The sequence below is a fragment of the Rattus norvegicus genome, chromosome 10 (assembly GCF_021556685.1).
Source record: "Rattus norvegicus strain SHRSP/BbbUtx chromosome 10, alternate assembly SHRSP_T2T, whole genome shotgun sequence".
Taxonomy (NCBI): domain Eukaryota; kingdom Metazoa; phylum Chordata; class Mammalia; order Rodentia; family Muridae; genus Rattus; species Rattus norvegicus.
In genome coordinates, this window is record NC_141543.1 from 66,395,933 (window position 1) to 66,411,141 (window position 15,209).

Here is a 15,209-nt window from a genome sequence, read left to right on the forward strand (position 1 = left end):
TACAGGGATTAGACTCAGGTTATAAGGTTTGCATGGTAAAAACTTCTATCCACTGAGCCATTTCTCCAGCTATGACTGAGATATTTTTATTGGTGCACACCTAGGGTTCCATTACCCACAAGTATGAAGCAAAACAATTATGTTCAAGGCCAGCTTGGGCTTAAAGTAAAACTTTCAAAAAACAAAACGACCTTTTTACTGAAATACAGTATCCATAGCAAAGTATGTATACATCACAATACATCATAAATGCACAGCTAGGCGAGTTTCTCAAACAGAATTTGTGGATATGTTTCACAAGCAGAAGAGTAGCAAGAACTGGGTCTTTGAGTAGCTCTTCATCTGTTGTCTGAGTGGTGGAAGATTAGAAAATAATAATAATGTAGGCCAGGTGTGGTGGCACACACCTTTAGTCCCAGCACTCAGGAGGCTGAGGCAGGTGGATCTCTGTGAGTGTGAGGCCAGTCCTGTCTACACAGAGAAACCCTGTCTTAAAAAAAAAAAAAAAAAACAACAAAAGTAAATCTAAACTAGATAGGTGGGTAGATAGATAGATGATGCCTGCCCAGTAATACCTAAGAGGTTATTAACATAGAACACCTTCGGTAATTGTTTTTATTTTTAAATTTGTCATGTATTTACTTATTATATGTGCTTATTGACTGCTGGTCAAACAGCAGGTGTGTGTAAGTCAGGCAGCCTCGTGGAGTGAGTTCTCTCCTTCCTGAGTGGGTTCCCAGGATGAGCTCACACCATCAGGCTTGACCAACCGCAAGCACTTTTACTTGCTGTCCATCTCAAGACTGTTTTTTAATTTTTACTTTATGAAGCAGTTAGAGTTTATTAAAAGAGGTTTTAATATAGACTTTTACTACAGGGACTAAGAGAAAGGCACTTGGGAAGGAAGCAATGCATCCAGAGTGGAGGTGTGAGGGCTTCCTTAAAGGAGTGTCAGCTGTGGTACTGATGCTGTTTAACCAGGAGCTTAAGCTAGGAGATTGTAAGGATGATGACCAGTTGTTCTCAGCTCTGGCTGTGTATTAGAGTCATCTGAAGCAACTCCTGGTCCTCCTGTCTCCACATCTCAGGTGCTGGGAATACAGACTTGTTCCATTGTGCCCAGCTACCTAAAATGTTTAAAAAGAAAAACCACAAGATACGGTGGCTCATGCTGCTAGTCCCAGTGCTTAGATGGCCGAGGCAGGTTCAAAGTCACAAGTTCCAGGTCACTTTGGGCTACAATAAAAAATCCAGGCTGTCAAGGTGGCTCAGCAGGTGAATTTGCTGAGCCAGAGGATCTGGGTTTGATCTCTGGAACTAGCCTGGGTGGTGAGCATTGACCAAATGCATCAGGGAGCATGGCTACTGTACCTCCTACAGGATTCACTGATCCTGTGGCTCATTCAAGAAAGATGCCCAGGCTGGAGAGATGTCTTAGCAGTAAAGAGCACTGGCTGCTCTTCCAGAGGTTCTGAGTTCGATTTCCAGCACCCACATGGTAGCTTACAATCATCTGTAATGGGATCTGATTCCCTCTTCTAACATGCAGATAGAGCATTTATATACATAAATAAATCTTTTTTGAGAAGAGAGAGGAAAAACCATTTCTTGAAAGCTGTCTTCTGGGGTTGGAGAGATGGCTAAGTGGTTAAGAGCACTGACTACTCTTCCACAGATCCTGAGTTCAAATCCCAGCAACCACATGGTGGCTCACAACCATCTGTACTGAGATCTGATGCCCTCTTCCAGTGTGCCTGAAGACAGCTATAGTGTACTCATATATAATAAATCAATCTTTAAAAAAAAAAAAATGAAAGCTGTCTTCTGTCCTCAACTTGAACTGCCACCTACCTACGTGTGTTCAGATACACACTCACAAATAAGCATTCACAAAAAAGAACGTAAGGAAAGGGAGGAGGTGTGCTTCAACAGCTAAGTGTGCCTGCGCTTACAGAGAGCCTGTAACTCCAGCTCCAGAGCATCTTCAAGCCTCAGAGTCATTTTTTGTTTTTCAAGATAGGGACTCTGTATAGCTCTAGGTATCTTGGAACTCACTTTGTAGACTAGTCTGGCCTCGAACTCAGTGATCCACCTGCCTCTGTATCCCAAGTGCTGGGATGAAAGGCATGTATCACCACCTCCCAGCTATAAAATACATTTGAAAGAAAAGTTCATATTGTCCTCAACTGAAGATATTTTGTCTCCAGGTTTAGGTAGGACGGCCCAGAAATCTGTATTTTAGAAGTCTTTTCTAGGAATTTGGATGCATTCTTAAGTTGGATAATCTGTTGTTAACACTGGAAATACATGCTTCCTCAGACAATCTGCTGACACTTTAATACTGACAAAACTGCAAACAAAGCCTGGCAGAGAAAATCACACAGACTAAGTATAACCAGTTTGTCTCAGGGTCACTATCGCAATGATCACACAAAGAGGAAAGGGTCTGTCTGGCTTACACACCCACATCATATTCCATCACTGAAGGAAGCCAGGAAGGAACTCAAATAGGGCAGGAACCTGGAGGCAGGAGCTGGTGCAGACGCCATGGAGGAGTGCTGCTTACTTACTGGCTTGCTCCTATGGCTTGCTCAGCCTGCTTTCTTAGAGAAACCAGGATCACTAGCACAGGAAAGACACCACACACAGTGAGCTAGGCCTTCTCCCACCAGCCACTAATTAAGAAAATGCCTATAGGATCACCTACAGCCCAGTCTTGTGGAAGCATTTTTTAAATTAAAGGTCTCGCCTCTTAGATGACTTTAGCTTGTGTTAAGCTAGTATAAAACTGTCCAGCACTATTGACCCCTTCCTTGTCGTCTTGATACATAAACACTTTACCATTAAACTACAATATTTCCTTTCTTTTTTTTTTTTTTGTTCTTTTTTTCGGAGCTGGGGACCGAACCCAGGGCCTTGCGCTTCCTAGGCAAGCGCTCTACCACTGAGCTAAATCCCCAACCCCCAATATTTCCTTTCTTATTCATCCCCAAGATGAATTAAAAACAAATAACAAATAAAGTTCCACAGTATACAAATTTAAACACATTAAAAGTTCAGTCCCTTTAAAATATTTAGTCTCTTTAAAAATCCAAAATCTCTTTTTAAGGTTGAAATCTCTCAATTGTGGGCTTCTCTAAAAATCAAAATAAATTAAATATTTTCTTACTTCAAAAGAGAAGAACCAGGGCACACTCACCATCAGATCAAAGCAAAACTCCCAACCATGCTAGTAACACAGTGTCGGATGTCTGCAGTCCACTCATGATCTGGGCTCCTCCGGAGGGTGTGGCCCCTTCTCCAGCTCGGCAGCACACATAGCTTGAACTCCAGGCCCTGGCTGACCCACTCCACTGCTGCTGCTGTTCTCGGTGATCATTCCGTGGCTGGCATCTCCAAAGTACTGGGGTCTCTGCTGCAACTGGGCTACATTCTCACCAATAGCCTCTCCTAGGCTCTTTTCTTGGTGCCAAGCCTCAACTTTCTGAATAACCCCATCAGTCCTTTGCCTACAACTGCCTCTGAGGCTGTACCTTCACCAGTAGTCAGCCTATCCTGGCCTCGCACAGCCCAGCCTCAGCTGCTGTCCATGACCCTTCTTCATGTCTTCAACACCAGTACCACCTGGGCATGTCTTACACTACCGTTTGACTGGCAGTGCAAGGAATGACCTTGTCCATGTTTGGAATGTAGCTTCTGTGTACTGACTCTCATGAAACGCTTCCAGAAGATTTCACCTCCGTGATACTGGTCTCTTCTTAATCAATGCTAATTCCTCAGCTACAGCCTCCCAACTTTAATTATCGAAGTAAAGCAAAGTTTCACTGTAATGGTTCTGGTCTTTGTTAATCACAGCTGATTCTTCAGCCCCAGCTGACCTCATAGCATCTTAGGTAAAAGTAACAAATGCCCAAAGAGTCCGAAACTCCCCTCTGAATCTTATAAGCCAGGCCCCTATTTTCTGCCTTGCCCTGAGCATTCTTAGCTCCAAGCTCTTGCAGAACAGCCCATTGAGGTCTCAACACTCAGCGGCTTTTCTAGTCCCTCCCCAAAACACGTGGCCAGGCCTCTCACAGTCCCACTCTCCTGGTACCCTGCTTGTTTGAGGGTTACGTTTGCTGTGATGAGACGCCATGACCAAAGCAGGGGAAAGGGCTTATTCTACTTATGCTTCCACATCACAGCCCATCATCCAGGGAAGCAGAGCAGGGACATGGAGGCAGGGAGGATACAGAGGCTGTGGACGGTGCTTCTTGAACCACCAGTCTAGGGATAGTACCGCCCACAATGGGCTGGGCCCTCCCCTACCAGTCTCTAATTAAGAAAATGCCCTACAGGCTTATCTACAGTCCAATCTTATGGAGACATTTTCTTCTCTTTTCTTTTTTTAAAGATTGTGTGTGTGCGTGCGTGCGTGCGCGCACACACACACTCCTTTAATCCCAGCATGCAGGAGGCAGAGGCAGTCAGGTATCTTGAGTTTAAGGCCAGCCTGGTCTACCAAATGAGTTCCAAAATGGCCAGGTTTACATATACCTGTATGTCTTGGAAAACAAAACAAAAAAAGGAACTATCTAGCAGACAGTTCCTTATCTTGCCTATAACATTTTCCCATACTCCACTCCAGCAACTTCAAGAACTACTGTGGCTGGGCATGGTATTCAGCTTGGTCCACGTAGTGAGCTGGTGCAGGGCAGCCAGGGTTACACAGAAAGACCCTGTTTCACAGCACAACAAGCCAGAAAGAGCTGGTATGAAATGCCCTCTCATGAAAACTGCCACTTCCTCATCCTCACCTCCCTTTCCCCCTCCCTCATTCTCTCTTCCAACCCCATTCCTACTATTTTCAGGATTACAAGGCAGAGGAAGACCCAGCAAAATTTAAATCTATCAAAACAGGACGAGGACCATTGGGCCCGAATTGGAAGGTACAGTTCACACCTTACCACCAAGGGGCCAGACATATTATGGGTGGGCCTCTCCTTTTGGAGGAGGGTGTGAATGGGGTTTGGACAGCCTGAGATCAACCTGCTTCTGGGTATTTTCTACTGCAGCAAGAACTTGTCAATCAGAAGGACTGCCCATATATGTGTGCATACAAACTGGTTACTGTCAAGTTCAAGTGGTGGGGCTTGCAGAACAAAGTGGAAAACTTTATACATAAGGTAAGTTTGCAGGCTGAGACCTTTCCATGTGTCTGTGTTCAGGACCAATTGGACCCTGACCTGTTTCTCAGTTGCTAGCATTGGAGTCTTGGGTTCGATTTGCTAGCTCCTCCCTTGCACATGGTGTTCTACATTTTAATGCTGTCCCTCTACGGGCAGCACATGTGACAAGGAAAGAAACAGAGGTGAAAGAAGACAAACAGGAAAGGCTTTGCTGTGCTTGAACTGCACATAAAACAAGTTTCTCTTTTCAAGTCAGAAGGCAGAGGCACTGTGAGCCAAACTCCCAGTGTCCCAGGTTACAGAAATGGCCAGACTTAAGCCTCTTCATTCTCACATGTGTTAGAATCACACTTTTGTGCCACATTTTATAGCTGCTGGCTAGTCATAACCCATCATTAGGCAGCGAAGACTATAGAAAATGTGGCAGTTATTAGGGGCCGTGGCTTGGCCAGATCCCATGAGCAGCCTGTCTTGGTAGTGTTGGGGTCAGAGGGCTCGGCTGTAAGGTGGATGGCCATTCTTACTGGAACACTTACCTGCCAGAAACAGGAAGGCAAAGGTCACTGACCTGTGTCACAGCTCCAGATGAGGCAGGCAGGCAGGCAGGCCTCCCTCTTCCCCTCCACCCAGTAAACTGTGGATACTCGGGGGATGCCAAAGGGCTTTCCGTCTCCGCTCTCTGACTTGCTTCCCTCCTCCTCACAGCAAGAGAAGCGTCTGTTTACAAACTTTCACAGGCAGCTGTTCTGTTGGCTTGATAAATGGGTTGATCTGACTATGGATGACATTCGGAGGATGGAAGAAGAGACGAAGAGACAGCTGGATGAGGTGAGCCAGATGCCAGGGGGCTGGGCTCTTAGGTGTGTGGCCGACTGTCAAGGAGACTGGCACCTGGGCACATCTGAGGGCACCGTCAGCCTGTTGTTCTAAGAACAAGCCCAGCTCTGTTGTGTACTCCCAGGCAGTATGGGAACTATAAGGAGAACAGTCTGTACTCGGGAATACAGTGTGGCTGAGGTCTTGGCACAGGCACAGAGACAAATATGGTAGTCTGTACCTGATGCCAAGTGAGTACACCCGCTACAGTGACTCTTCAGTCAGGGTGGGGGATGGTGCCAGGCTGTGGAACTTGAGGTGACCGTGGGGCCAGGCAGGTTCAGTTGATCACCCACATTACCTAGCGAGGACAGCCACAGTACATGCAGAAGCCCCCTGTGTTCTGTGTGGTTGTCTCAAGCTAATTTTGCAGGTGAGAAGATTTTGTTTGTTTGTTTAGATTTTTTGGTTTGGAGCTTGGCATTGATCCCAGGAGGAGAGCAGTCTGCTCTCTGAGAGCCTGACGACCCAGCACTCTTGTTTTATTTAAGGAATAGTCTTTCCTCAGAGACCCATTTAGGGGGATGCTCAGTGAAAACCACCAGGCACCCTTTTTCTGCTCTTGTTCATAAGCTGAGAGGCTTCTTCAGCTGAAGTGGGCGAAGCTCAGCACTGCCGCTGCAGGTGACAGTGTACAGGGCCGGTGCTTTCTTGATCCCTTGTGTTACTCTGCCCTACATGCCCGTGGCAAGCCTACGGCAGGAAGCTCCGTATCTTTAAGGCATGTCAGAGTGTCCAGCAGAGGATGTGCTTTCCAGCCGAGCCTGCCTCAGTTAGTTGCCGAGGTGCACAGCACACAGACGTTTGTACTTCAGTGCTGGGTTAGGGCAGAACCTGGGCGAGAGTCCTTCTTCCCAGAGCCTCCCAGGGAACTGTTTCTACCTTCTGGGATGACATTCTTCCTGGGCTGACTCACCACTAAGTGGTGTGCAAGTTAGTTCCTGCTAACAGCTGCCTCTAACAGGCGAGTGGCAGGATTTAGAGCACAGCACCTGATTCTTTACAAAGGATCCTCCAGAAGTTGTAGACCTAAGTCACATTGCTGATTCTGTTTGTGTGGAAGAGACTTGACTCTTCTCGTCCTCCTAGTCCTGACACTCCCCTGCTCCCTGCAAAAGTTTGAGGAGCAGCAGGAGGATTGTAATCGGGGTTTAACGGGGACTCTGCCCGCCAAGGCCAGCATAAAGTAGTTGAGTATCCTGAAACACTCACAGCTCTTCGTTCTGTGCAGCTGTTAGCACGGGTGAGGAGGGTTCTGGGTTTAAGCACAGCACCAGTAAGTAAATGGATAAATAAGTTGCTGTAGTTCTGGAGGAAAGTCTCCAAACAATCTTGGGGATCTCCCTTCCTTATGCCCAAACTTGATAGTCCTTAGAATTAGGGCTTTGCTTTTAACATGTGCCCACCCCTGCTTGCAGTGACCCTCCTGTATGTACAGGACAGTTGTGCCAGTAGCTTAGACAGATGCTCATTGTCCACCAGGGAATTGTGACTGCAAGGGACCTCTTTGGAATTAGAATTTTAAAACTAACTTGTAATGGAAGAAAAAGACCAAGTCCATGTCATTGTGGAGTATGCTTTAACCTCTAGCAACCATACAGGCCTTCATGTGCTAATTCAATCCCTGGCCTCTGTTTCTGGCTTGTCTAAAAATATAGTCACTGGGCTGGGATATGGTTTGGTGGTAAAGCATTAAGTGTCTAGCAGGCACAATACTGAGTTTTTTAATACTATATACACAAAGCTTTAAAAAGAGTTTTTAGTTTTTGTTGTTTTTAAAAAAGACAGGGTAATAGTCCAGTCTAACCTCAGACTCATGTAGCCAGAGGTCACCTTGAGTTTTCAGTCTCCCCGCCTTTGCTTTCTGAGTGCTGGGATGATAGGCATGCACCATTCTGCCCACTGCGGTGCTGAGGATCAAGTCCAGAGCTGCGTGCATCCTGGGCAGACACTCTTCCAGCTGAGCTACATCCCTAATCCAAAAAACTTTTGATTTTGATTTTTTTTTTTTTTTTCAGAGCTGGGGACCGAACCCAGGGTCTTGCGCTTGCTAGGCAAGCGCTCTACCACTGAGCTAAATCCCCAACCCCGATTTTGATTTTCTGATTAAGATTATGTAGTATCGGGCTGGAGAGATGGCTCAGTGGTACTATCTGCTCTTGAAAAGGTCCTAAGTTCAAATCCCAGCAACCGCATGGTAGCTCACAACTATCTGTAATGAGATTTTCTGGTGTGTCTAAAGACAGCTACAGTGTACTTATATATAATAATTAATTAAAAAAAAAAAGATTCTGTAGTATCAGCCAGGCCGTGGTGGCACACACCTTTAATCCCAGCACTTGGGAGGCAGAGGTAGGCTGATCTCTGAGTTCAAGGCCAACCTGGTACAGACAGATTGAGGTCTAAGACGTCTCAAAAAGAAAAAAAAAAAAGGAAGAAAAAGAGGAAGAAGATTCTGTAGTATTTTCTTTCCTACTGTGGGTCTGGTCCCTCTCCCACCTGTTCCTTCTGCAGCTGGCCCTGTGTGGTTAGCTGAAAAGCTGTCTGACACATGCCACTCCCAGGAGGCTGCTGGTAGCTGATCTTGATGGGCGTGGCCTTGGGTGAGAGGGTTATTTTTTGCTTCTGAGAGTAGAAGACTTTCTGACTGCCAGCTCTCTATTAGAGTTGAGTTTAGGTCTTGAAGTCTGGACAGGTTACCAGACGTTACACAGATCTCTGTAGTATTTAACAGACACATCTGGAGTTCACAGTTTTGAGCTATGGTGGATTTGCATTTTGAAGGTTAAGCTAATAGGAGAAGCCATTCTGTACTGAGCTCAGTTGCTGGGACAGACAAAGGAGAACACACACTCTGACACTTTGGGCCTGTGAAATAAGTAAAGGCACCTGCTGCTAGCCTGATGACTGAAGTTTCGTCATGGGATCTACCTGGAGAGAACTGACTCTCACAAGGCATCCTCCGATCCAACTCTGAGCCACGACACAGACACACACACACACATGTGCACATGGAGTTTACACTTTTTTTTTTTAAAGATTTATTTATTTATTTTTATATGAGTACACTCTAGCTATCCACAGACACACCAGAAGAGGGCACTGGATCCCATTACAGATGGTTGTGAGCCACCATGTGGTTGCTGGGATTTGAACTCAGGACCTCTGGAAGAGCAGTCAGTGCTCTTAACCACTGAGCCATCTCTCCAGCCCCGGAGTTTACACTTTTAAAAGATTCCCATAACATCCTCAGAGACAAGCTCTCATTTTGATTTCCTCTGACCTAACAGAGGTCTGTCCCAGAGCAGACCATCTGGAATACTGGCTAATGTATTAAAACACAGTCGTAGTTTTGTTTTTAATACAGTATAATTTCTCAGGATGATTGCGATGGTTAAGTGTCAAACAAAAACTGAAAGACATGCCTGTAACCCTGACATTTGGGAAAATGAAGGAGAATAATAGTAAAACTCTGAGCTGGGAGACAGGGTAATCAGAATCATAACAAGTTTGAAGTGACCCAAGTCTCCAGTCATATGAGTCTCCTCCCCAGAAACAGGGTCTGCAGGCTTCAGGTTCCCTGTGGTGCTGGGATTAAGGCATGTACCATTGGTGGTTTTACATGGAGAGTTCTAGATCTGCCAGGGTTGCAGTGACAGCCTGTCTCAAAAGACAAGAGAGAAGAAAGCAAAGCCCTTCATATCATAGGCCTCAAGAGACAGGAATAAACACTCTTAGCACGTTCTACTATGAGCTTCCAACAGTGAAACAGTGGATTATCTCAGTAGCATCCCTTGTCCCTTGACAGGAAGGGAAATGGCCACATTCTTTGATAGGAAATTGCATCTTTTTTTTAAAAAAGGTTTCTTTAGATTGACTTTTTTTGTCTCTTGAGTGTTTTACCTGCATGTATGTATGTGCACCACAAGCACACAGGGTTAAAAGCTGCCACGTGGTTGTTGGGAGTTGATCCTCTGCCAAGAGCAACAAGTACTCTTAACGGCTAAGCCAGAAATAGAAACAGAGATAGCGGGGCTGGTGACTGAGTCGATCCCTAGAGTCCAAATAGAAGTGAAAGGAGAAAACCTACTCCTGCAAGTTGCCCTCTGACCTCAACATGTGTACTATGACATGCATATGCTCCGCTCCCCACTCCACATACACTATGAAGTACAGTCTCTGGGGGCCAATTCCGCAGCCCACTTTCACTCTCCTTTTTTTTTTTTTTTTTGGACATTTCTACATTTTATTCCCACAAGGCAGCCAAGGTGAAACTTGAGCCCCAGGGCCACAGGCGTCTGTGGACCTTCCTCTGGTGGGGATGCATGCCAGGTCCTCAGGACTGCACCACCAGTGGGCCGGTTTTCAGGCAGTCCATCCTGAGTGCTAGGGTGGAAAGCTCCAGGGGTCACAGGGCAGGGGGCCTTGGTGCAGTAGCACACACTTGTAGGGATAAAGTTCCATTTGATGGCATTTCCCAGTATGCCCCTGCCCTTGGGCTGGACTTTCATCCATTTCCACAGTGGGTAGGCATTATCCCCATTTACACAGATCTTGACGGTACATGTCAAACTTGACATTGTAGCTGGCTGCAAACTCCTTGATTTCTTAATTACTTCTTGGCTCCTGCCTCCTGAACTGGTTGCAGGGCAAGGCCCAGATTCGTAAGCTACACACAGCAAATCAGGCATGTAGATCGACTAGCTGAGTGTAGTTTACATCAGTTTTGCCTCATTGTGAGGCCATGTTGGTGATGTGACGATGCACACGAAACCCCTTTATTTATCCGGGCAAGCCATGTGCTTCGATGTCCTTGGCTGAGAACTCATGCATGGAGTGTGAAGAGCGCCAGTCACTGGGGGGTGCACACGTGGCGCCTGCCAGGCCAGGTGAGCCAGAACCCGCATAGCAGTCCTGGCTTCAGTCCCACTCTCACTCTTGACAGTGTCTTTTCCTGTCTTAATAAGCAGTTCAGGGACCACAGAGATAGCTCAGGGGTTTAGGGTGCTTGTTGACCTTATAGGGGACCCAGGTTCGATTCCCATCACCCACGCGGCAGCTCAGGACCATCTGTAACAACATCTCTTCTGGCCTCTGTGGTCACCAGGTATACACATAGTGTATATACATACAAGCAAGCAAAATAGTCATACATATAAAATAAAAATAATTCTAAAAATAGTAAAAATACAGTCTATTTTTATTTTGTGCCTAACTTTAAAAGGCATGGTTTCTCTTTCCATCTGCACCTGGTTCGCCAGGATCTCCAGTTTACCCTTGCTGTACTTTTCTCATAAACCCAATAAAATTGTCATTGAGCTTTAAATAAATGAATAGATGAAGTAGAAATTAAAACATAAGTAAGTAAATAAATGAATAAAAGCAGAGAGAAAAGCATCCTGGGCTTAGGCTTGGTCAGTTTTGCGTTGTGGTGGATTGAAGGACCTGTGAGAGAAGAGAAGTGGTATCATTTATTCATACTTGTTGTTTCTGCGTGGTGCACACAGGCACATGTTCTCCCCTGTTGGCAGGATTGAGAAGGCGGATGCACTCATGGTGGAGTTCCATCAACAACAAAAGCTTTTAATTTCCTTCTGCTTTTTCTGTTCCAGATGAGACAAAAGGACCCCGTGAAAGGAATGACAGCAGATGACTAGCGCTACCGCCCTTTCTGCACTGTATGTACTGAGTCTTCCTCAGTGGGCTTGGGTCCTCAAGGCCAGCAGTTCCCTGTGGAATGAGAAAATCTACTTTGTTCCTAATCCTGTACTCTAGGAGCAGCAGTCACTGTCACTGCTGTGCTAACGAGGGGGTTCCTGGGTTTCCACAGAAAGGAGTTATGGTCACTGTTTATTTTGGGGGTGTTTTTTATAGAGGCCCATGCAGACAGACATGGGCAGGTAATGAGTGGAGGAGGTGTGCCTTGTGAGGAGTGGATGTGCAGTGTGAGGGGTGGAGGAGGAGTGCAGTGTGAGAGTGGAGGTGGTGTGCAGTGTGAGAGTGGAGGAGGAGTGCAGTGTGAGAGTGGAGGTGGAGTGCAGTGTGAGGAGTGGAGGAGAAGTGCAGTGTGAAAGTGGAGGAGGAGTGCAGTGTGAGAGTGGAGGAGGAGTGCAGTGTGAGAGTGGAGGAGGAGTGCAGTGTGAGAGTGGAGGAGGAGTGCAGTGTGAGAGTGGAGGAGGAGTGCAGTGTGAGAGTGGAGGAGGAGTGCAGTGTGAGAGTGGAGGAGGAGTGCAGTGTGAGAGTGGAGGAGGTGTGCAGTGTGAGGAGTGGAGGAGGAGTGCAGTGTGAGAGTGGAGGAGGAGTGCAGTGTGAGAGTGGAGGAGGAGTGCAGTGTGAGAGTGGAGGAGGAGTGCATTGTGAGAGTGGAGGAGGAGTGCAGTGTGAGAGTGGAGGTGGTTTGCAGTGTGAGAGTGGAGGAGGTGTGCAGTGTGAGATTGGAGGAGGAGTGCAGTGTGAGAGTGGAGGAGGAGTGCAGTGTGAGAGTGGAGGAGGAGTGCAGTGTGAGAGTGGAGGTGGAGTGCAGTGTGAGTGGAGGAGGTGTGCAGTGTGAGAGTGGAGGAGGTGTGCAGTGTGAGAGTGGAGGAGGAGTGCAGTGTGAGAGTGGAGGAGGAGTGCAGTGTGAGAGTGGAGGAGGTGTGCAGTGTGAGAGTGGAGGTGGAGTGCAGTGTGAGAGTGGAGGTGGAGTGCAGTGTGAGAGTGGAGGAGGAGTGCAGTGTGAGAGTGGAGGAGGAGTGCAGTGTGAGAGTGGAGGTGGAGTGCAGTGTGAGAGTGGAGGAGGAGTGCAGTGTGAGAGTGGAGGTGGTGGTGTGCAGTGGGGTGATGTACACTGCCACTAAGCACTCCTCCTCACTTGCTACCAGCTCTTTCAAGCTGGCATGCTAGAGCACTTCCTAGGCTCACACCAGTGTCAACTCTTGACTCCCTAACACTGGCATTTTCTACCATCCCTTGGAAAAGGAGCTGGACAGCTTTTAGCACTCAGCACATCTGATACCCTCCTGGTGCTAGCATACTAAGTAACTCTGCCTTCAACAAAGGCAGCATCCTCCAGGTGCTGGAAGACTTTTTTATCCAGGTCATAGGGCTAAGTTGGGTGTCCCTTGTTTTACCTGTCATTCTTCCCCAAGGCCTCTCCTTCTGTTAGTTCTCAAAGCTAGCACTTCTTCAGTGTGTACTTGTATACAGTATACAGAGTAACCTATTTACTTGAAGACTCATCCTGCAGCACAGAGTGAGGTACCTGACTCTGCCCCCATTTAGGTGGCGAGGAAATTATTTGCTCAAAGAGCACCCTCTAGCACCAAGAGGCCAAGGAAACCTAGGTAGGACCTTTTTGTTCTTTGGCTTTCTCATGGTTCTTTTTTTCCAGTGCTGGGTCAAACCCAGGGCTGTGTGAGTGCTAGCTAGGCAAGCACTGTGTCCACAGCCTAACCCGTGTTCTTAAGCAGCTTCTGGGAGATGGAAGGGGAGGATTAAGCAGATGCCAGTAGTCAGTGTAGTCAGTGCCAGAACATTAGTACCCTCTCTCCAAGGCCCCCACCAACTGGCACCCTTCCTCCTGGAATTTCTCCACTTGTCATGATTTACTGTGTTCTTGTGTTTTCCCTCGTTGCTTTCTTAATAATTTCTATTTCTCTTCTAGTTTTGCAAGACAGTGGTCCACAGGAAGGCCCAGCAGCTCCACCCTCCTGAGTGGCAGGCCATCTTTGGACGCAGCCTTTCTGTGCTCATTCTTCAGGCAACTTTCAGTCCCTTACTATAGCTATTTCTAGATGCCCTTTAACATTGTGAACAAATAGACCGTCTGGTATTATAAAGCCTGTGTGTGCGGGAGCCTGATCCTCTAAGATATATGGTGTATGCTGCTGTATTTACAGCTCATCCTCTCTCCATTGTGCCCTGACCCATTTCTGTATGCCCTCCCCCTTTATTTCCAAGTGACGTTCTCATTCTTTCAAATGTGCTGCCTTTGTGATGTGATTATTTAAGCTCACTTATTTCAGCCTTGGGATAAGCTGAGCTATTTTGCTTCCTGGGCAGATCTTTGGCAATGTTGAATATTCACTTGGGGAGAGAGGAGGAGTTAAAAATACAGAGACACCTACCCTAGCTCCTCACAATAGGAATGTGGCTTCAGAACCCTGACCTCTGCTCCTAGTAACCTCTTGTTCGCGTGCTCTAAGCACCAAGAAGGCACCCAAGGCCCAGCCAGTCTAAGAAAATTTAGCAAATAATAAATAACCCCTACTCGAGTCATTGCATCTCTGGTTAATATTTTTAGAACTCTTGGCTTCTCAGCCCTCCTGTTGCCCACGCTGAATCTCCTTGCAGAGCCTACGAGAACCCACCACTGCCCAGCTGGAGAACTGTCCAGTGTGGCCCATAGACACCAATCAGACCCCCGGGGAGCTCTGTCTGTCCATGCTCCTCTTCCCTTTCGGGCTGGTGCTGCCACTCAGCAATAACCCTCTCTGTGCTTTCTTAGGCCCCTGTCCTCTCGGAGGCTGGTTAGGGTGCAAGAGTCCTGGTCTTTTCATGCTGCACAAAACAAGCATGCAAAAAGCTCTTATCCCTAGCAAAACATACACCTTCCTGTCTCTAATTACTGGACAGGAATTTGCAGATCAAGAACTCAGCTCATCCTGCCCCATACTGAGTTCTGTCTTAGACAATCAAAATCAAGCAGTGAGTGTAGCCTAGAACACTTACACCGTAGGCTGGTGAGTGACTGTAGCCTGGAACGCTGACCACAGGAGGCTGGTGAAGCCCAGGCTCCAGGAGAGAAGAAGCTGCAGAGCACTTCCTAGTTCTAGATTGGCAGGAGCTGAGTATGCCTTTCTGGTGGGAGAGTGGGATATAGTTGTGTCACCTGACATTTCCCAAGCCTTGTTCAGTCAGCCCAGTGTGTAGTGATCCAAGCCCATGCTAGCCAGGGTACCTGTTAGAGACCAAATCTCTGCTAGGGGAGTGAGAAGTAGGATGGATCGTTCTCCTTGTCTTTGTCAGTGTTTGCCTTACTCATTTCTAAGTGCAATAAGGCAGTGAGTGTCTCAAGGGACTGCACCTGTGACATCCTGACTGGACGCTTCCCTGTGGTCCTCCTGCAGCAAGGGTAGACAGATTTGGGCCCCTCAGCATGGTTAGCTCTGACCTTCCTTGAGGTTC

General features: G+C 47.1%; 1 protein-coding gene and 1 pseudogene across 1 annotated transcript in view; one reads left to right on the forward strand and one right to left on the reverse strand.

Moving 5' to 3' along the window:
• Positions 1-14,295, forward strand: part of Pitpna (phosphatidylinositol transfer protein, alpha) — a 40,188-nt gene extending 25,893 nt beyond the window's left edge. The window contains 5 exon segments of the mRNA NM_017231.1: positions 4,851-4,928; positions 5,055-5,165; positions 5,874-5,996; positions 11,657-11,722; positions 13,687-14,295. Coding sequence (NP_058927.1) covers positions 4,851-4,928; positions 5,055-5,165; positions 5,874-5,996; positions 11,657-11,701 — 357 coding nt within the window. The 3' untranslated portion in view covers positions 11,702-11,722; positions 13,687-14,295.
• Gpx4-ps2 (glutathione peroxidase 4, pseudogene 2) lies at positions 10,278-10,967 on the reverse strand (annotated as a pseudogene).
• Positions 14,296-15,209: the final 914 nt, after the last annotated feature.